The sequence below is a fragment of the Bombus affinis genome, chromosome 15, assembly GCF_024516045.1.
Source record: "Bombus affinis isolate iyBomAffi1 chromosome 15, iyBomAffi1.2, whole genome shotgun sequence".
Lineage (NCBI taxonomy): Eukaryota > Metazoa > Arthropoda > Insecta > Hymenoptera > Apidae > Bombus > Bombus affinis.
Window position 1 is genome coordinate 6086182 of NC_066358.1, and position 23541 is coordinate 6109722.

Consider the following 23541-nt stretch of genomic DNA (forward strand, 5'->3'; position numbering starts at 1 on the left):
TATTTTTAATATATTATTTTAAGTAGTAATATAAAAAATAGAAAACTGGAAAGCCAAACCAATTTTAATTATTTTAAATATATTATAACAGATTTTATATTATTTTATTTATTTAATAATTATGTATTTTTAATAATCGGTTCAACAATTTTAATTTTATTCTATTCCCTCAATTAACCTTGTATAAACTTTGATTGTATATTGTACATATTAACCCATTCATTGCCAACTACGAGATATTCCGTATTTTGCGCTACAAGCTTAGATTGATTGCAGTTGGTCAAAGAATAAGCTGTTAGGAATTATTAGAAAGGATGAACGAAAATTTTATATAATAATATTTACATAATAATATATAGATTTGTGAAATGCCATGTTTTCTTTAAAATAAAGTCTTGAGACTTCTTTCTTTAAAATAAAATCTTAAGGAGCAAGATGCTCTAAATTTTCCTCGAAATAATTCACATATCAACCACGTAGTAGCATTTCGATAAATATTCATAAAATAATAGATTCAAATCATTCTTCCTTATGTATTTATCATATATATAATATTTCGAATTAATTTATAATTGAATTACTATTAAATAATTAATTTCAAGCATTGTGGTATGAACAAAGTTTGAGTTTAAAATTTGGTACTTGTATTCCAAGTCTTCACCTGATGCCGAAAGCTTATATAAAAATTATATAGATTGTGGATGTTTATGTAATTCCGTATTTTAATGAACAGAATTAATGAATAAATATTGAATATTTCATATATTTTGTCTTATATATATTGTACAATTTTAAACTCTTATATTTTCCATAAACATCCGCAGTTTTTCCAAGGATAGTAAAGGCGGGTACTCACCCACTGGAACAGTTAACAAATTTTTTTGTAACGGTTTTGTAACCGCTATTCGATCTTTTCATGAAACAATTACTTCTTATAACAAATTGACAAACAGTCCACGAACAACATTTAAATACAGTGGTATCATAGGAGATGTGGAGATATAGGTAGTTATATAGATCGCATAATTGTAAATCAAGGGTAGGAATGTGAATCAAGCAGTGCGAGAAAGACAATACAACTAGTGTATACGACCATAGTGTATGCAAACATAATAAATATAATAATGGTGAAAGATATATTTGTATATGTTAAATCATTGACATTGGCTGGAGATGCACCTTAAGAATGACAGCTAACATCTAAACATTCTAAACATATTACCTTCTAATAACTTTTATTTCTTTATTTTCCTAGTATCTACAGATTTGAATAATTTAAATAATCATAATGGTTCGGTTTCAAAGTATGACACCACAAGAGTATAAAGAAAAGCATGAAAATTTTAAGATAATCCATGGTTTTCATGCTACACCTTTTGGGGATTGCTTAATTGGCATTACTAACACTAATAAGGCAATTATGCATTTGGCTTTTGTTGATAAAAATAATGAAGAAGCTTTGAATGAATTAAAGAACGATTGGCCTCTTTCAAAATTGGTCGAAGATACCTTGAACGAAACAAACAAAATTATAGAAAAAATCTTTTCCCGATGTGTAACTGTGGATGATTCTATTTCTGTTCTCATGAAGGGTACACAGTTCCAAATAAAAGTTTGGGAAGCCTTGATGCTTATTCCACATGGTACAACTGTTACTTACGAACAAGTTGCGTGTAATATAGATAAACCAAAAGCCGTACGAGCTGTTGGAAATGCGGTCATGAAAAATAATATTGGTTATTTGGTGCCATGCCATCGCGTAGTAGGTAAATCTGGTAGTAACAAATATAAATGGGGCTCGAAGCGTAAGGAAAATATTCTTTTGTATGAGCGTGATCATGCAAACACTTAAGTTTATTTTTTATATGTTTACATACTTCTATCATTTTTTCATTAATTTATAGTTTAATACAAAGAAATGTAGTTTATGTAATATGGTACGATTTTATAAGTTCTATTACTTACGAATTGTTTATTTCGTAGTATATATAAATATACAAATTTAGGCATCCTGATATTTGCATAGATTATGTAAAATAGACACTGGATAATATAAAAAGAAAAATTGTTTATTTTTATACATTAAAAATTATGTTTATTATCTTTAAATACAAGTATGCAATATAATTTATGTACACTTAAAGTAATTAATAATTTAAGCTGTAATGATAAATCCATTGCACTCTTGCATACAGTAACAGGAACACTATGATACTAGGATGGTCTTCAGCATTCACAATAATTCTAAGATGGTAGTATAAATTAAACGTAAATAAAATTGTATAATTTTATATTTGAATTTAGATAGTTATCGGTATATGTAACTGTTTTGTATAAAAAAATGTAGCATTTTTTAAATATCTTGTGTTAATTTACAAAATATTAAACTGTTCAATTAGCAATATATAAAATAAATGTCAAAAAAAGTTCAGGAGTAAATTTATGTATGTATTTTTGTGAAATTTTGTGATATAATTAATTTTCTTTAGTATACAAGCCTTTCAGATGTCAAAATAATAAGCGTTACAAATGCTGAAGTTGAAAAGTAGTTGTTAATGTTAGAGAACTGGCAATGAATGAAGTTAATAATTTGGCATCTGATGGACTTATTGTTTAAATTTATACACAGCATGACTGGAGAAGTACTATCTACATTGTAAATATTACTGTACTATTAATTCTATACATTAAGGTATAAATTTATAAATACATATTTATATACATTTACAATATAAATATAAAAATGAATTGCATATATATAAAAGCATTCTATAAATATGTAAACCATTTCACACAATACTTATTTGTAAAAATTCTACTTTAGGTACAAGTATGACACTTGCTTGTGTTAATTGCAAAAATCGATGTTAAATTTAATTCAATAATTATATAAAAAGTGTAAAATTTATCGTGACTTATTTAAAAATTATTTTTTTTGCAAATAATCACAGGGAATAAATTGTATTACCCTAAGAATGATAACATATTTCTTATTTTGTATATTGCTTTAAGTTTGTAATTTTCATTCATTTCATTCGATGTAGATTATAATATATTTATTTCAACAAGAAAAAAATAGTGTTAGTTTCTTATTTTAAGTACAAATTTGAAAAAAATATATATTTTCCTATTGATGAATCTTTCTGTACAGTGTTATTAATTCAGTCAGTCTCATTAGTAATTTCATCTACATGATTGATTTAGTAAAAAACCATTATGAAAAGTGTGTTATAATCAGAAAATATATAAACTTCTTTGGATTCTCCTAGCAACATACAGTTTACTATTACTTGTATCTTACAAGGCAGTGTTTGGTGGAGATTTGAAATATAACAAAGTTCTATGTATCTACAGAAATTTTTGTTAAAAGCATCTCTCAAATGCAAAGTAGATTAGAATGGTGTTTGCTAAGGGAACAAATTAATATCAACAATACAATATTAATATAATTAGTCATTATATCAGATTAAAAGTATTCAAATACTTATTTTTTCCTGATGAAATCATTTAGCAGGATAGGCATTTTCTAAATATACTTCATGTATAATATTTACTTTCTTGATCATTTAGCTTTATCTCAATAAAATTAAGAAAAGTTTTATGACTCTGTTTTAAGACAATAAGATTTTCTTGTTTTATATCCCATAGCGGCATTCATTCACTAGTTCATTGTTTGTTATTAATGACTTGGTACTCAAACGTACATATAAATGTTTCTAAAAAACGCGATTACCATTATGAACATTACAAAACCATAAGATGCAGTGGTTTTATGTGAGGCAAATGATGGAATATTGTTTCCTGATATACTGGTGGTACCTGGTATCATGACAAAATAATCAATTGTATTATAAACTCTATAACATACAATATTGTTAATCAATGAATGTAAGTAATATTATTTCTACCTGATACTCTCGACCGCGGAGTTGTAGCAGTTCTCATTATTGGATTGTGAGGAATTGGTTTCATTGGCGTTGGTGCAGGACTTGGAGAATTTCCATAACATTGACCTAATTACATTAAATCACTATGCATATAACTTTGAGATTAAATATTGATTTAATGTAGACTCCACTTTAGGAACCTACCTTTCTTATACAGACGCATTCCTTCTTTCTTAGGATCAATATTTCTCATGCAATGATCCCCCGCTTCCTTGATATAAATTTCTTCATCATTCACGATTAAACCAACAAAACATTCATTCGTACTGGTATCGTTTCTCATAGTATATGCATACATAACACCTTTTTCTTCCCATTGACCTAGACACAGGTATGCTCGTTCTGAAATATAAATTCTTTTGTTGAGTTTTGGTTTCAATGAATTTAGATTAATTAAATTATTTAAGTAAGTACCTTCATAGAGTTCTCCAGATTCACAGTCAGTAACTTTAAAGTACATTATTTCACGAGTGTTGCAGTTGCTGCTTAGTTCAGCACACATGCCTGATAGATCAGTTATCATACCCATATATTGTCCAGTAATTGGACAAGGCGACTCTACCGCACGTTCAATTCCTAATTTTGATAGCATTAGATCTAATATCATGATTTTTTCTTGAAATATATAATTTACATCTTCTTTCCTTGAAATTAACTTACGTGCTTGTGTCATCCAAACAGGTTTATCCAAATTAGTATCGTCACACAAATAAGATTGATAAACTGGACTTAACACCATTCCTGTATGAAAAATTGATTATACTTAGCCGATTAAATAATTTCATTAATATCTGTGGGCGTCTGAAATAATTATCTAAAAGGTAAATACCTATTGCAAATTCTAGTACATTTTCACTTCGTTGCCTCATCATTAAACACACATATGCCACTTGTTCACTGAAAATATTTTTATTATTTTAGAGTAAAAAAATATTTTAATATTATTCGATTAATGTCCTATCCCACCATTGATTTTTGGAATAAACGATGTAGCGGCCAGTTTCTTCATTCGAATCAACGGTAATGAACGTGTAACTATTATAGCCATTAAGATCAGTGAAAGTCATGGTGCCATTGACAATCAGAGATTCTTCCCATACACCCTGTGCCCATTTTGGAAATCTAAATCAATAATAGCTTTTAATTAATTAATTAAGTCTAATAGAAAATTCTTAAAAGACTACGAAACCATCGGAAACATTTAATCAGTGGATACTATAAAGAAAATACTCGTCGCTAATGATCTAAATGTCGATGCGATGCTAAATTTTAAATAAAAAAAAAAATTAAGAAAATATACTTACGTTGCTACGTGAGTCTTCACATAATTTGGCATCTTCTTTTGGTTTGGAATTTTACTAAGGACTAGTGTCTCATATCCACTAGTGGAATTATCTAAATTCTGTGCACAGCTAGAATCGCTGCTGAGAGCCATGTATGTTTTTCCTTTTTTATTGTCAACATGAAATAGCTAAAGAATAGATCCTTTAATTAAAGAAACATATTATATACCTTAATTGAAAAGACAAAATAAATTTTCAACTTACTCCACATCTATACTGTGGTCTGCCTTCATAGTTGCCACTGATGTCCATCAGGGCAAAATAAGTAGAACCATTTGGACCAGGCCAGTTGCCTAAGCAATTAAACGTAATATTCACTGAAAAACAAATAACAACAAATAAGTTCTTCTTTGAACATATTTAAAATCTTAAGAAAGCAAACAACAAGAATATTAGGAAGAAAATTACTGTGAGGCTCGAAGCTACAACGATTGAAGTGCAATCTTAAAACAGAGCCATCAGGACAATTGTTGAAGGAAGATGAGAAGCTATTACACTCGATAACTTTATCAGATCCATTATTGAGATTATACGTGAAGTGATACTGGCCAGTTATTGGACAATACTCGTTTCTTATGGGGATATTTCCAATCTCCCTGGTACCTATCCAAATAATCAAGCAATTAAATAATAAATATTTTCGAAATGTTCTTATACGTAAATGTTTATAATTGTTATACTTACGATATAAAACGGACGTGGAATTTAATTTATCACAGGAGGCCAAAGCAGTGGCTTCTGAAGTATAGCACCTGTTCAGATCTTCAGAGAAGACCTCGATAATGTTGCGTGATCTCCTTAACAATCGGAAGCATCGGATGCAGTCGCCATCACCGTATCTGAAATAAATGTAATTGACTTTATTTGGTTTTAATCTCCCGATGAAATGTTCAGAGAAGAAGACGAATGAAAATATCCTGGATTATCAATCTCCTAATCTATTTCTTACATTAATCAAAAAGTACTTTGCAGCGTGAAAATAAAATTTGATAAACGCAAATTAATTATGATTAGATAGATTTTAACCCTTGTAAATCTAATAAAATGCGTTTGTATAATTCTAACTACATCTTAGGTACAATTATAGCTGGGAAAGAAGAAAGTGCAGGCCGACACCGTCTGAGATCTGGTCTATTTCCATCCCAGACACGCTGCAGACACATCGGGGCATCCCTGTCCCTAAGGATGCATTAAGTAAGCGTGCAATCCGTAACTCACAATCAGTTACGGATTTAGTTACAGTCTGACTTTCATAGAACTACTCCCATTTGCAGACTAAACATAAATTCTTCACAATTTATGCAACTGTCTATGGCTGTTAAGTCTAGAACCAAGATCTTCTCCTAGAATAATTTATCCTCACATTTACAGATATTAACTTGCTGTTACCAATCGGATTCAGGTAACTGGCAATTACCATTACCGCGTTAGGGTCAAGCGGTTACCGGAAACGGACAAAGTGTTATCGTTGAACAGGGGCAAATCGTAGCGACTAGCGGTCGTCGGAATAAATTACTCGGTGATTTCTAGGTAGACCCACCTGTCCATTAGCAACACGTTATCGCCGATCCTCCTGTGGCAGTAGCCCCATACGGGGATCGCGTTGAACGTGATGTTGATGGTGGAATATTGAATGGGCTCGTTGCTCGTGTCGCTGGCTTCCTTTCCGCTCACCTGCGTCACGAACTCACCCTGAAATTCCGCGGGGAAATAACAGCCAACCATGAACTGGGGGTCGTACCCTTGGAGGGCGTCGTCACTCGTGATTACAGTCGCATCTGTAAATTAAATAACAGGCTCTTTTATACGGTTTCCTCGGGTTAACTTTATTTCAATGAAAGAGAAGTTTAGTATAATTATCGAAGTATTTCTCGTTCGCAGAAAAATTGAAACTTGCGATGTTTCATTATTTAATTGATTTAATATGTTTGTAAGAAAATGATGTTGGAAATTATGGCGTGCTATCAATTTCTGGCCAAATGCTATTTTGATACCTAGTTCATTAATTAATCTACTTAATGTAACGCATATATGTTGTAGAATAAGATAAAAAATTGTGATGCTTTGGAGCGAAATTATTCTACCTTGGCATCTAAGTGGCTCGTCTTCCCTGATTCGTAGATCGATCGCAAATTGCAGGGGATTTAATTGAAGCGTGAATTAAAAAGAAGAAACATTTATATAATGAGCAGAGAAATATATTCATAGGAAATATTGGAAATTCCGGTATTTTAGTGTGAAACATTTCCTTAGTGCTAAATGATTTAATTAAATGATCAAGTATTTAATTGAGACTAGTTGAAAAGAGATAATACAGCGAACAAAGTATTTATATTCGTCAAAAAAAAAAAAAAAAAAATTGAAAAACAAAGTATTTTGGTATGAAATGCTTCTTTTATATCACGTGGTTTAATTGGTTTACTTAATTACTTATAGAGTATTTAATTGAGGCTCTAATTAAAAGGGGATTTAACGTAATGAGTGTATGCATTCATAGAAGATTTGAAGATGCAAAAATGCGCAGAATGCACGTATGTAAAAATATATAAAACATCCGAAGTGTAGTACTCGTTATGATATTAAATGAGTTGAAGAAATCTTCGTTAAAATTTCATTTCTACGATTGTGTTCATAAAAATATGAATTTGTATAAACATTTGCGCTCTAATAACGAATGCAACAAACATTTAAATATATTCGCCAGTAAAATTGATAGTTCTAGCGTTTTCTTCTTCGTTTTAGTTTGTCTAAAGCATTTCTTTGATATCTGGTGGATTAATTAATTCTTGAGATTGCAGAGTATTAAAAAACACGCGATGAAGATAAGATTGTAGAACAATTACATCTAAGTTGATTTAATTATTTATAAGATTCGCAGAACACTTGGCACCCGCGAAGATAATTCATTTTTAGAAGGCAAATTTAATTTAGCTTCACGGTGTTCATTGTTTTCACGGAACAAATCGATAGACTTGAGTAAAACTAAAAGAATTGCGAAATGAATTCCCATGAACGAGTCGAGGGTCATGTGAACGACCTTAAAAACGAGATGCCTCGATATTAATTTGTACAATGTCAACGGCCTTCGAGGTGAAAGAACAAGATTAAAATTGATTTCCAACTAATATCTTCTAATTACGCGGATTAATTAATTTACACGGCGGAGCTATTTGAACCCGTATTCCCGGGTTGATACCATTTTATTATCATTTAAACAATTCTAAAATTTCCCAACTATATATTACATTCATAAATAAGCAAAATCCAAATTATTAACAGGAACATGCTATCAAAATTAACAGAAATACATTGCTCTAAAAGATATAAATATCAATAACTTAATAGAAACTCATTAAATTTTCACTAACGAATATATAATTATTTATTGGACGATTTAATTCAGGCGTACGTTTTGAAGAAAACGTTATTTTCATTTTATTTCCCACCTCGTAAGCTACACAAATCATTTTATTAAAATTCTATTAAAATGTTAGTGTAACGTTAAATCATATCAGCCATGGGTTCCAACAAAACGCGAAACGTTATTCGACACGGGAACGCAACAAGTTCCCCGCTAATTGCTCAATTCAACGCCAACTGAGCGATCGACTCTCCTCGGTTAATTATCTTCTAAAAAATGAAAAGAGAAAAAGGGGGCATAAGGAAATGTAGAGGAGACTACCAACCAGTTGTTTAATATTGTCCATATTAACACGGTGAATAAATCGCATTCCACCTTATTGCCCACATGTCGCGCAGCCAACGATCCATGAATGGTCATTAGCGTTGGCATTAAGTGGTTACGAAGGCAGGTGCTACGCTGACAGATGGACCACCGAGCAAACTTTGCAACGAAACATAATACATACTATGTATCGCTTCTTTTATTCCATTTCGCCTGTTGTCCGTTCACGTGGCGCTCCACTTTCCTTCCCCGACTTTGTTCTCTTTTAATTTCGTCATCGATAATGGTTATCGGTAATTAAAAGAGAACATTCCGTCGTCAATGATGGTTATCGGTAGTCAGAAAATAATCCTTCATTAATAGCGTGATATTATTACGTTAATAATGTTATTACATTAATACCGATAATAACGAAAAAATTCTGTCATCAATAATGGTTACTTTTAACCAAAAATAATTCCATCATCCATAATGGTTACCGATAACTAAAAAGTAATCCGCTATTAATAATGATTACCGATGACAAAGGAATTTCTATTATCGATAATGGTTTGTTAGTAACCAAAGAAATATTCCATCAACGATAGTAGTTTACCGGTGATAAAGAAGATTCCGTCATCGATAATGGTTATTGCTAATCAAAAAGTATTCCGTCATTGATGATGGTTACTGGTAATAAAAAAAGATTTCGTCACTGATAACGGTTATCGTTGAATAAAAACAATTCCATCGTCATCGATAACGGTTATTGGTAATTAAAAGCAATTCCGTTGTCGATGATGGTTATCGGTAAGCGAAAAATATTCCGCTATGTTCTGGTTACTGAATTTTTCGAAAAATTTCTATTTCAAATTTACTGATCAATGTCCTCCATTTAAATAGAAATTACCATTTTGGCACTGACCTCTGTCTATAGAAATTTTCGAGACAATTATTATCTTTTGTTACTACTGATAATAACACCGAATAATTAGGAATATCGAATATCAAGTATTAAACATCGAATAACAATAAAATTTCAATGAACTCTCGAGCAGATATCTTATTGAAATGTGCAATAGGAAAGATATGGAATGTGGGCGGGTTAACACATGTAGCTTTAATATTCAGTGGGCGTGTGCAAATTATCAAGAGTGGAATATGTACGTGAGTCTAAATCTGAACGACAGTGTTTTACGGCCGTCTGGGAGTCGTGTTCACAAGCACGGACAAGTAGATGACTCATCTGAACGTGTCTCTTCCGTTGCACCTGATTAAAACGGGATTTACATAACATACATATAATGAACGGTGTTAATTGATATCGTCGGCCTAATTACTACAATTACTTATCCGTTCAGAAACATTGAAACATCGGTCGACCATCCCTATAGAAAATACGACAAATAATAAAATAAAAATAAAAAGGGGTTCGACTAAAATCCGGAAACGTAGGACAGTTCTAATTACAAGAATTCTAGCGAAGAAAATCAGATAAAATACAGTCGTCACCTAGACCACAGATGATTCTAGGATAAGCAACAATATGATTACTGTCATTACGTCAGTGCTCCTTAATGACCGAGTGAGACCAAACTTCCTCGTAAGGGGGAAAATTTATTCTTGAAGCAATTTAGGACAGATTTCTCGAGGAAGTGTGTACTTAAATCAATTTCTTGAGCACTGAATATGATATATAGAGTGTCGAATACACGGTATAATTTTCTTTCTTCTTGAACGTGAGATACTAAATATTTGGAATGAACGGTAACATTTTTTTTTTTTTTTAAAGACTTTCTGAGTGAAATTATCCATAAAAATCTGTGAGGCGCATTTCTTTTTTAAATAATTGTTGCTTCTTATCTCTGATTATTTTTAGGTATCTCAGGCGATGCACCCTCTTCAAAAATCCTCGAGACACGAGTCGTGTACCATTAGCCAAATAGGAATGTGCGTTTACCACTTAGCAGGAAAAATAGTCCCTTTGGAAAGGCAAACGAGGGACTCATTGGCCCCTTCGACAAGGTATACAGCTGATCAGTGGGAAGAGGTTTCGAGTTAAGGGGCAAATAGAAAGAAAGCTGGACACAGGAAAGAGACGACCTCTTGGGTAGAGAGGAAAAAGAGACAATGTGTATAAACGGGCTGTGGCCGTACGTGTGTGCCCCGGAACGAAGGAGGGGCGTAATGCCTTTAGCAAAGCAGCTTGTTCCTCGCATTCCTTCTCGCGGTGCTTGTCGCGTTCTCCTCTGTGCATTATATACGACTAAACTCAGTGGTCTCAGGTTCCTGAGAACCAAACCCCAACGAGGACTCATAACGCCGCGTTGATCCCATGAGAGTAGGTACCGGCGCACCTTCTTCTCTACGAGTTCGCCAAGTTAAATAGAGTCCAACGTGACCGTCGTTATTCACGGATTCTCTTTTATTATAGTCGCCTGTTAGGCAGGGAGCTAAGCTGGCTCTTTCCTTGTTACGTCACAGTGTTGAGTTACCCGTATTCGAATCTTCTCTCCTTCTTCCTGGATTCTTCGCGTAAAAATATACTTTAAGTATTTCCTATTTGGCATTCGGTATTTAATGTTCCGTATTTAGTACTTAACAACTGTAAGTTATAAGTTATAATAGGAGAATTAAGTACCGTTTTCAGGCTCATATTTATTTTCTACCTCTTGCTGCATTTTCTTCCTATCTTTAACATTTAACGCTTAATATTTGCTATCTGACGATTGTCGTATTTATTACAGCGTTTGCGTATTAATTAATTGAATCCAAGCGTATTGACTTTCTTAATGTCTTTAGTAGCGCACTCTCATGCGATTACAAAAATTTCTGTAGAATCTGATAAGAAAGCGTTTCATTGAAAGACGAAGGTACGCGAAAATACTTTTTGTAGCCATTGTATGATGAGAATATTTGGAATAGAAGAAGCAATAATAGAAAGAATAATCGTAAAGTAAAAACGAAGAATGAACAGAATTAGTGAAACAATAGGAACTTTTTAAGGATCGTTTAATCATGATTAAGGACGCACAAGAAGCGAAAGAAACGCGAAGTACAATATCGCGTGCCTCTGAAATCGTCGTGCCGGTCGAGTTGACCGTGAATTATAAATCTTCGATCCATTTCTTTCGCCTCACGCGGAATTTATTTAAGATGCTTGTTCGATGCACTTCGCGTGACACAACACGCGGATGCTACCTTCTCTGGCGTGGAAGAACGGGTATTCCAGGGCGATAATGAGTGCAGCAAGTGCAGTTGGAAACACGATGCCCACTATAAATTATATCCTACTTATTTCCAGGCTCACCGATGAGACAAATGGATACTGGTGCTCGGCTGCTGCGACCTTTTCCGCTATGAGCGGATATAAATATCTTCCTTCCTAGGATAGTAGGAAATTCTCGTTTTTCACGTATACGGCGATGATATTTCCAGTTATCAAGTTAGTACTTGGTATTTGGCTTTCGATATTTCGGATTTCGCTCTGGCAAGTACGGCGTTCTAAACTTCGTATTCGGCTTTTAGAAAATTTGATATTCGACTCTTGAGAAATCCGACACTCAAAACTTGGTATTCAGCTTTTAGAAACTTTGGTATTTAGATTTTAGAAAATTTGCTATTCCACTTGTGGAGAATTCCATACTCGAAATTTGACATTCGGTTTTCGAAGAATCGAATACTCGTCTCTTGAAGAGCGTTAAATTTAATATTCGTTATTCAGTAAATTGGTAAATTCGATATTCGATATGTAATTAGAACCTTCGATAGCAATTAGAAAATCGAGTATTTGGTAGTTAGTAACAATTTATTTAGTAGTCGATGTACAGTACCCAAAAATAAAAAAGTTCGATATTTAATTTTCAGTATTTGATTCTGGAAAAATCGTCTACTTGGTATTCGATATTTACTATTCCTTTCACATTCGCCTCCTATAATTCGTAAATTATACCAGATGTTCAAGTTCCTCGAAAATTTATTTAGATACCTTCGCAACAAACGTGTTGTAAATTCCTTCGATAATTGATTTTTCTCGTACGAGCGGAATCGTTGAAAAACCCTATCGAGTGTAAGGTCGTTTAAAATCGTTGAAATTGTTCTACCTGTGCTTTGATCTTGATTAGGGCTCGGTTTTTACCTTTCACGCGAGTACTACCTACGGTTACCTCGTTGCTACGTAGCTTACCTTCGTAAACCGGAAACACGCTATTAGCCGGGACTCTTGTTTTACCGTGATCACGTGTTCCTTTATAATTGCCTCTGATGCTTTTTGTGTTCATCAACCTTTCTTTCATTTTTTCCCCTCCCTTTCCGCCGCGACCTGCATACGCTTCAATGAAAGACCGCGCGAAAGAATAGCAGGATAACGTGACGGAATAACCCGAAACAGGTTGTTTAATTGCATCAGCTAATACTCGGCAATGTGTAACTTGCCCGTTTCAGTCTTCGAATTTCTGCTTTCATAAACCGTTGCTTTCATACTTACGCATATTCATCAAGCATCTCGTACAGATACACTACCATTCAAAAGTATTTAGATATTCGCTAGTTTCCTTTTCATATAATTCACTAAAGGATTCCTATCAAATATGTTTAAAATAGACAATATGTGTATAACGTGTGTGTGTATGTGTGTGAAAGAAAGAGAGAGACTCACGAAAATATTATTTATATCTTATTCAACTGAATACAATGAAATTAGATTTTAACTGACATACTATGCAAATCTTTGTTATTTTTATCATAAATTTTGCGTTATTTCTATTAACAAGTTACCACTATTTTTGTAAATTTTTATTATTTTTTAAATCATCTATTGTACTTATGAGCGATACTATACTCTGCTATATAAACGTTCATTACACCAGTACGATATTAATAACTTTTAATGTAAACGGAACTTTATAAACTGTATTTCCATATAAGCTATCGCGAGGAACCTCCACGTATTCCGCCCCATATATGCCATCTGTGAAACTTGTTTTCATTTATGATTAAATTGCTCTTAATTAGAATCAATGTTTTATATCTTTAGTTATAGGTATATAATAACGCATAATTGTACCGTTGGTTTATTAAAAATGGTATATGTATCACGATATTACGAGAGAACTTTGCAATTTCAAACTTTGCGATCTCCGTTTCACGTCCAGTAATAATTATTTCGAAACTTTGTTCTTTGCAGCGTCGTACACGGTAACCGTAATAATCGTATCCTTTGACGAAAAAAATATGGCACGGCGCGCGAAAACGCAACAGGCAGCTCGTCTTCATCTATTGAATAACTAGACGATCGATTGCAACGAGGCATAACACACGGCTTCACGCTTTCTGAAGCCGGTCTACGAGGTGAAAATCGCGAGGAAGAACGAGGTCTTTCGCTTCCTTTCGGATACCACTAGTTCGCCAAATTGTAACGTGGTCACGGTGAAACTTTCGCGAAACAATCATGTATGTTATGTATAGCTAGCGTTATGTATAGCTTCTGAAATTAATTAACTTTTTTCATATAATTCGCTAAAGATAATTCGCTAACATACGGATCTGCGAAATACATCGAACGATTTACATCGAATACGTTTACAGGAAAAAATTTAAGCAATCGTAACCAATTCGTTACAAGAAATTTTTACGGGTACAAATCTTCTTGAAATTTCACTAACGCTATAACAAGGCACGAACTGAAATCGTCTTTAAATTTTGATTAGGAATAATTACCTTTAAAAAAACGTTCCATTGAAACAGTGGACTCTATTTTCCTACAATCTTTTCTTATGTAAAAGCACGAATAAATTTCAACAGAAGCTTGCCTTGATTATATTCAGAAATGAAAAACCTACAATTTCGTAAATATAAACCTTCGCTTTTCCGAAAAATATTCCGAACGTCTCACGAAAAAATTGTTCAATCTGAAATCCTTATTCGAGTTAAATTTTTTCATTGGCGAAGAAGCTCGGAAAAAATTGCAATTTTCCTCCGACTAATGATCACATCGATAAAACATCTTCAGCAAAAATTGCCCGACGAGTTTCACCGGAAAGATCCATCCTTGAAAAAAGGCGAAACCCTCTTGCTGCAAACAAAATCTTGTCTCTTAGAAAAAAACGTCGAACAAGTTGCGTCGGAAATCGCCGTCATAAATGGCAATCGTAAATTAAATTTTTTCTCCCGCTGCGCAGATCTGGAAAAAGTTTCGCCGGAAGTTGGCCCTCCGAAAGGTTCACACCACCTTTTTCTCTTAAGGCCGCAACGAATTGGATCGTTCGATGACCGTTAAAAGATTTTAATCGCGCAATAAACGACCGGTATGGTGTACCAAGAAAATCGTCGATGATCCACATCCGGTGGTCCATCGTCGGCATCTTTTCTCTTCTCTTCTTTTTCGAGGTGAACGCGCTTGCAAAAAGTGACCTTGCACGATCTTCGCGGATCTTCTACGCGCAGTCAGGATCGGGGCCCACTTTGTACACCATCTGGCTCGACTGGCAAGAGATAGTTATGGTTGCCTCATCATCCTTAATACGAAACCACCGCCGGGTGATACACTACCTAATTCTAGTCGATGATTTCCCTTTCTCTAATCTACTCTAGGGCTACTTTTACCTTCTCTTCCTTTTCTTCTTTCGAATCACGTCACTTTTTCTTCTTTTGTTTTCGGTTACGAGTGTGGTTTATGGTATTAACGATCGACAGAATGTTGGTAGATTAATTTGTTGAAGAACATAGAATTCAGAAGAAGTTGGAACATTAGGGTAAACTCTATGGATGATGTGTAATGGTCAGTGATGTTTTACCATTGGATTTACGTAATGGTAGTAGCAATTCTAGGTAATTGTAGTCGATACTTTCCCTTTCTCAATTATCTCTGCCACTATTTTTATATTCTTTCCTTTTCTTATTTCAAGTTACGTCTCCTTTTTTGTTTTGCTTTTGGTTGCACGCGCTGTGTATGGTGTTAGCGATTGATAGCACGTTGCTTGAAAATTAATTAGCTTCCATCTTTGTCAATGTAAATTCTATGAACGAGGCATAATAGTTATATTTTACTGTTGGATTTACGTAATATGAACCAGTGATCGATAGTGTATCGGTAAATGCAACAAACAGTATCTCGTGGAAACACCTGGTCCGTGCCACCATTATTTTTGTTCATCGTACGGTAAATTTCGAAAAATCCTTTCAACATCCCCATATGAAAATTTTATCAGAAAAATATAGTCCTTCCTTAGGTTACAAAACTATGCATAAATCAGATTTTTTCTTTGCAGGAAGAATCGAAAAATCTCCATCAGAGGATCGTCAAATACTCTCTTCGAATAATAATCTTAACACATTAGGTTGTCCGATAAGTTTCTTTCGTTTTATAAGGAAATAATAGACGCACAACGCTTTTTGTTTTATATTAGTTTATTGAATTACGCATGAACATAATAATAGAAATAGAACGAAATGGATCATACCTAATTCAATAAAATAATATAAAACAGAAATTGTTGTTCATCTATTATCACCTTATGAAACGAAAGAAACTTTTCGGATAACCTAATATAATTACGAGATAGTGCTAAAATAAAATTACCAATGAAAATGTATGAAATATAGATTTAACTACTTGTAGCGATTTAATTAGCTGGTTAGAAGAGATTCGGAGAATGTTGTGGAAATGATAAGCGGAGATGAAAAGCATTGCGGAGCAATAACCTTTGGCTCGCAAATGCAAAGTCCATCGGAACGATTCTATGAAATAATTGGTCGTGTTTTGCCATTGATACAACGAATTCGTAGTTCCCTTTCTAACGAGTAGAATCGTTAACGACGGATGTTCTGATTGTATTCGAAAGCGAGGGGAAAGAGGATGGCTGGCACTCACCAATGGCGATCCTCTCGACAAACGCGAGCAGAATTGTTATTCTACGTTCAGTCAAGTCTTTTTCTAAATATAATCAGCCGGTTTCCGGTGGTGCAGCAGCCAGACGAGAAGTCGAAAACTATAAATACTTGTCCAGTGGAACACGCACAACTGCAGGAAACCGTGTCTTCGTATAATACGTTCAACAATCTCTCACTGCTGATGAATGAACGATTGTTCTAACGTTTTTCTGCGAATCTAATTATCGTCGCGGCCATTTCCTTCGGATAGTTTAATGAAGTCACTTGTTAAGACGATTATAATAAATCGATATTTATTTTTTTCTGATTTTTTTCCACTTCTTTTCTTACTGATCGCGAGCGTGGACGATGGCTCGAAATTCAGAGACGAACGAGGAAAAATATTAGGAAAAGAAGAAACAGCGAAGGGATCGTAGAGGATTAGAAATTGATAAGATTGGAACGTGGTACAGTGTATGGGAGATTTTTGGGATTGAAGAAGAAATTACTAAGAATGTTGGGAAGATAAAAGACAATAAAAGAGTTGGGAAGCATTGAAGACCGATGAGAGATTGAAAAGTGACAGAGAGTAAAGAAAACTTTTGGAAATTACGTCGAAATTGAATACACATGAATACAATTCGAGAAGAATGTAATCAGAGAGTTGGAAAACATTATACATTGTCCCGCGACTTGTGGATAATCAAGTGGGAGATGATTTCAGATGTGAAAAGCAGTCGAAAGGAAAGAAAAAGATTTTTTCATATGACGCTACGTTTACGAGAAGATCGAGTTTGAAGATTTGGCAAGTATATCTAAACTTAATTAACTAATTGCGGTCTGAGCAAGAGCAAATAATCGACAGAAGTTAAACTACATGCGAAGACAAGTAAAAAATATAGAATAAAATTTTGTTATAAGATGCTTTGTTTTCGAGCAAAATAAATTTTCTTTACCGTCCTCTACTGAACGTATTCGAACTTTATTTCCTTGAAAATGAGACCTGAAACAAAGAAATTCTATTTTTCATTTTTCCATTTTCCATGATAGCCTTCTATTAATTGTTTGCTCGTACCTGGTCGGTATTTTGCCAAGTTTAAGTCTACTTGACAAATTTTCAAACTCGATCCTCTGGACGAACAAATTTTATTCTTCCTGTCCGACTTATTTTTCCACGTACAATCACCCGCCAATCGAGTCTAGACATTTTTCAAACAGTGTATAAAAATAAAAACAATTTAATCCTCGAAATTATCGACGTCACACGATATAAGCGCACATGAATGTACAAGTGTAATGGCCGATTATGGTAATAACCAGATGCAGTCTAACAGGGCTTGGCATAGTCTTAGAAACCCTGTAGACAGGATGTTCCCTCTTATATTTATCAAGGAAGAAAAAATCCGCCGGAGTACTTTCGCCTTCCTTCTCCGGTTCTTATTATACAGTCGGCAGCCACGCACTTGTTAACGAACTACCAGGAATGCGTTCGAAGCACAATCCCACATAACGTGGTTTTACGTTATCGAACGTGCTGTTTGAAAATATCGATCCTTTGCTATCTTTCAATTGTACGTTAATTAACGATAAGTAGAGTCAAACGTACAATAGAAAGTCATAGCTCGATTGATATCAACTGGTTGCTCAAGGCCATCGAGAATATATTCCCCCTAAACGATATTTCTTTCGCGCGAAATATTCAATAATATTTTTCTAATATAATTAGAAATTATACAACGCGACCTATTAAATTTCTTCTCGAAGCTAAAGCGATTGTTTTAGAAACTATAACACAATTTTTAAAGCAAAACTCCGAGCATCGAATTTTCAGGCGTCTAAAGAATCAAAGACGGTCTTCTTAATTTTACGGTGCACAATTACACGCGAACGCTTCTGTGCGTTTCCGTTGCGATCAAAGGGAACGCGCTCGGAAATAAGAAGGAAGATCGTCGAAAAGACAGACTGGTGAGAAGAGATCCGTCTAAATATAAACTTGGCAAACTGGTGACGAAGGGTTGCTTTTGAACGCTCGGACTTTTTGAAACGCATTTGTATCATTTCCCCATCTCCGGACAACGTAATACAAATTGCCGCTGTAACGTAATTTGAAATGTCGTGATAAAAATGGAGAAGAAATAAGTCATAGGTAATTCGTAGATAATCTTGGAATTCAAGATAAAAATCGTTCCATAGATTCTAAAAGAAATTAAAAAAAAAAAAAGAAGAGAACAAATTTAATGCGCGTCTAAAATAGCGAATATAAAAATAGATAGGATCAGCTTGTACTATAATGTAATTTAAAGTGCACTGATATTATCGTACATTGTAATAAAGATAATGAAGAAGCAAGAAGCTATCGGAAGGGGAGGAGACGGGACTAAAAATCGAAACAAAGACGAATTCACAGATAATCTTAAAAATTGCACAGAAGAGCCGGCCGACGGAGCAGCTAATCTAAATTTACTTCGACATAATAACACACTTGGAGCCCTTTCCACCATCCCGTGTCCCGGACCACCCAGCATGAAATTTTACGACACCGCCTTATTACATGTTAATCTTCGCACGATAAAGATTACGCGATACCAAATACTTACATACGTGCGTAACGACACTGTACACGGAATGGTATCACAATTTTGCACGATAACACGATAATTGCCATGTAGAGCGGCGATTAAATACAGATTTCTCGGTCGAACCAACTTCTAATTGCATATTTGTTTGGCTTATTCGATCTACGTGATACCGCTACGATACCTACGTTTTTATTTGTTTCATGTTCTCTTCTTTTTACGGTGGCGACAAAAAGTATCTCCACGCCATTGTATTTATAACAGTATTTACATATTAATTAATTAGATCGAAGTATAATAACTTTTGTATCATTCAAAAAATTGTATCAAAAATTGTATCATTGTATGTGGTATGTCCGTAGGACTAGAAAAATTTGATACGATCCACCGAACATACAAAAAGAAATTCTTTTCCATTTTTCGAAACCGACAAAGTATACCCTCTTAAAGTAACCGTGATCCCCGAATTTTTATACTTCAATCGAAAATATCTTATACTAGGGTCATATGTTCTTCTACCCACAAGAGGACTTTACAAATTCATGTTAGATCATATCACGTAGTATTCTTATTAACTCGATAGTTTACAGTAGTGGAAATAATAATATTTCATCCGTTGATACATTTCAGAATTCCATTTGAGAAAGAGAAAATTACCGGAGCATGAGTTGTACATCCAGCCACTCTAATAACAGCAACACGTTCGAACTTCTGCAAAAGAGCAGAATGTTGAATTGCGGAATACGGTATACAATTTGAACCGGCACTAAAATAAAGTGTACCGTAAACCTGGCAATGGATTAGTAAAAATATCATGTAACGCGCCTTTTTAATTTGTCGTAAAGTCTCTTACAATCTCGTGGAAAAGGCAACACACGGCTCTATTTATTTCGTTAGAGGTAACGCAGGTTTCGCTATGAAAACGAAATATTTTCGGAATCTTTGTCATCGTCATCTGCAGTACACTCGTCGTTATTAATATTAACATAATATTTATGGATCGAGAAACAAACATTTTCCTGGAACCATAGATCCCATTCCTTTATTGTAATTTTTCTGGATCCACCCAGAAACATGTCACAGAGAACGAAGATCCCACTTATGGAATATGGATTCCGGCACTATTCCCGTGGGCGGTTGCATTCTATTGTATCGAAGCGATATTCCTTTGTGCGCGGACGATTATTCACAGGGGAACACGACAGTCGCGCCGAAAAAAGAACGCAATAGATCGAAAGATACCCGTGTTAGGTCGGAACACGTTGGTTCCTGTTGGTTTCAGCTTTTTGTGCCGCGTTCAACCCGAGGAATGCCGTGATTCCGAGGGTGCTCCGGAAATTACACGAGCCTAAGCTTGGCTATCCAAATTATAGCAAAAAGAGAACCACTTATCTCAATAGAGTTATTATCCTAAAACTCGCCAATGTTTTCCTTTATACTGTAAGGATATTCTTCGGTTGTGGATGCAAAAAGAAACGAAATAATGCAGGGCAATTGGAAAACGTAGGGTTAGCTCAATAGAAAAATAAGGTACGATACGGAGAGGAAAATTTTTTAACCGAATGTGTCTTTCATTCGAGGGTATTTTAGGCCCTTTTAGGTTATTCATCTCGAAAACGAGGGTCGTTTTTCACGGAAACGAACCAAAGTTTTGAAAATCCGATTTTGTGAACATTTGGTCAACGAAGGTCTTAACTGTAGAAATCCGCGTAAGACCGTGATTGTGCCGAGCACTAAACGGTAAGCGGCGAGCAATTGATGGCACAGTCAATGCCAATGCTCTGAATGCCAATTTTACCGTTTACCGTTCTCTGTATAGTCACGTCCACAAGACAGAAAATAACCCAAATCTAATACAATGCTCACGATTCAGGTGCACGCAGAATAAGCTATACAGGAGTTTAAGAGCAGTAAATCTTAAGAAATGTATGTGGTCGAAATCCACGAGGATGTCACGCATCGACAGGTTGACAAAATTTTTTTGTTTACCTTATTTCGGTGAAAAACGACCCAGACTTTCGACTTCGATGACCTCGAAAACCCCGAAAAAGTCTCGTTTTTGTCGAATATTTTGCAGTCCCGATGCTATACCGGAGCCGAAAAATATTTACAAAGACCTAGAATAATCCGTGTACAGAGAAAGTAATTGGAAAATATAGAAAGAAATATCCGCGGGATTTAACACAATTTATTATCCCAAGAATCACGAGTTTCCCTTTATCGCGTAACAGAGAGTACTTCAAAGTGCCGATGCGGAAAACGAGGCACTGATGTAAGGAGTAACCGGATACCATCAAAGTCCATCTGTCTCATCGCCAAAATGACATGACACGTGGTCGCACCTGGTTGTCGACGAAAGAGGCGGTCGTTTCGCCATGTGACCGTCTCTGAGAGCCATCAGCAGAGGTAGAAAAAGGAAACAGCAAGGAGAAGCCCGCGAACACAAAGAGGAAAGAAGCATCGAAAATGCGGGAGGACGTCGCAAAAGAATATCCGGCTCTTCGACATATGTTCGAACATCGCATCGGCTCGAGCCTAAACGCCATGTACTTATCGAAAAGGTTCAAGCCTCCTTGTGTGTCAGCTGGAGAAGCTGACTTGTTCGGTAATTCGGTTTCAGAGCCATACTTTCATTTTAACCCTGCTGCCTTTTTAGTCATCTTCGATCCAATTATATTTTTCTAACGTTAAAAAGTATCTTCATGACTTGGCCGAAATGGCAAATAGTCATGTTGGCGTGCATCAGTTTTATGTTAAACATCTTTTTATAATTGTAAATAATAAAAAAAGTTCATGCAAATTTGTTTTCCGGTTAGAACGAATCTCTTCTTTATCGCATTGTATCTGCTTGGTTTCCCAAAAGATGTTTAAAGTGACCTCTGACAACACAAAACTGGAGACGCTTCGGCATTGACTGCCCTGCTCTTTTCATTTCTTCAGGTATTTTCTCTGTAAGTGTTGTTCGATTCTCTCATTCGTCAGTGAGCTTTCCGTACAAGATGGATAAATGACCATGAGTAAAAGTCAATGACAAAATATCCCGCAGACTTACGTTCAGATGTGAAAAGATCGTTTCGAACGTCCCTTGCACGAGATAAGCAGGTACAAGCAGGTGTCAAAGAAGAAACAGTTCTCCAATGCGACTGAACACCCTGTACATATATGTATACGTATCTAATTGTATTACTCGTTGATCTTCATCCTTCGAACAAACTAATATGAATTATTTAATCCCACGAACTTACCGTTAATAGAATTCTAAATTAACTTCTCCTTTTTTAATTTTCACGTTCCATGAAGCGTGTATTGATTTGAAATCTTTGACCTGCAGTCATAACGGCTGTACGTATAATACATATTATTCTGTATATAATACAAAACGACGATGATATAAGATTAGGCTAATTGAGGTAATCGAACGAAAAGGAAGAGGAAGAAGCGGCTAATTGCGACACTATTCGTATTAAACTAGATGGATCGTTCTGGAATGTTAATGGATATCTGCACAGTGTTTCCTGGCTGTCAGCGATGACTTTCAAAGTGTTGCCCGAGCCTAGTTCGCTCTTTAATACGTGTTTTAACGATGCAGTTCACGGCTACGATTACCCAACCATCGTTAGTTATATTTAGACGCGTTAATTGGGACCGCAAACCTCGATAGACACAATCGGCTATTAAAATCAGCTGCGTCAAAACACCAGTGCACGTGCGCCGCTAATTCTCAAGCGAAAAAGGAGACATCAGTTGAACGACCTTGCGCCAACAGGTCGTTCAACTCTTTGTGACCTTTTGTAAGCTAGGATTAATTAATTGCAACTTGCATCTTACGGTTCAATGGAATCTCTTTAGACCAATTTTATTCATTTCACAGCCTTATTTCCAGACCGTGGATATTTATACAATTTTTTGCTTAAAATGCACAAGGACTAGAAGACGTCGACAAAGATGTCATAGCTATTTGCAGATTATAATACTTTAGTTGGGAAATATTATTCTATAATGTAGATAGTACCGTTCAACTCCAGATCCTTTGGAAACTAGGATTAATTAGTTGCAACTTGCATCTCATGGTTCAATAGCATCTTTTTAGACCAATTTCATTCGTTTCTGAGCCTAATTTCCAAACAGTGAACATTTACAGA

The 23541-nt window shown here is 34.8% G+C and overlaps 2 protein-coding genes across 3 annotated transcripts in view; one reads left to right on the forward strand and one right to left on the reverse strand.

Moving 5' to 3' along the window:
- The first annotated feature begins 108 nt into the window (after positions 1–108).
- Positions 109–2439, forward strand: LOC126925094 (methylated-DNA--protein-cysteine methyltransferase, inducible). The gene has a single exon (XM_050740273.1). The coding sequence runs from the start codon at positions 1289–1291 to the stop codon at positions 1850–1852; it is 564 nt and encodes a 187-aa protein (XP_050596230.1). The 5' UTR covers positions 109–1288; the 3' UTR covers positions 1853–2439.
- LOC126925088 (uncharacterized) overlaps positions 2054–23541 on the reverse strand; it is a 36863-nt gene continuing 15375 nt past the window's right edge. For both annotated transcript variants that reach the window (XM_050740265.1, XM_050740266.1), the window contains exons 2-13: positions 6831–7068; positions 5975–6129; positions 5699–5893; positions 5495–5607; positions 5252–5418; positions 4914–5069; positions 4777–4844; positions 4608–4688; positions 4362–4523; positions 4092–4289; positions 3909–4013; positions 2054–3819 (exon numbers count right to left, since the gene is read on the reverse strand). In XM_050740265.1, coding sequence (XP_050596222.1) covers positions 3695–3819; positions 3909–4013; positions 4092–4289; positions 4362–4523; positions 4608–4688; positions 4777–4844; positions 4914–5069; positions 5252–5418; positions 5495–5607; positions 5699–5893; positions 5975–6129; positions 6831–7068 — 1763 coding nt within the window. In that variant the 3' untranslated portion in view covers positions 2054–3694. The remainder of the gene's footprint in view (positions 3820–3908; positions 4014–4091; positions 4290–4361; positions 4524–4607; positions 4689–4776; positions 4845–4913; positions 5070–5251; positions 5419–5494; positions 5608–5698; positions 5894–5974; positions 6130–6830; positions 7069–23541) is intronic.

Bases quoted from the DNA above. Each gene is read 5' to 3' on its own strand.
- LOC126925094 (XM_050740273.1), top strand. From the start codon at position 1,289: ATGGTTCGGTTTCAAAGTATGACACCACAAGAGTATAAAGAAAAGCAT.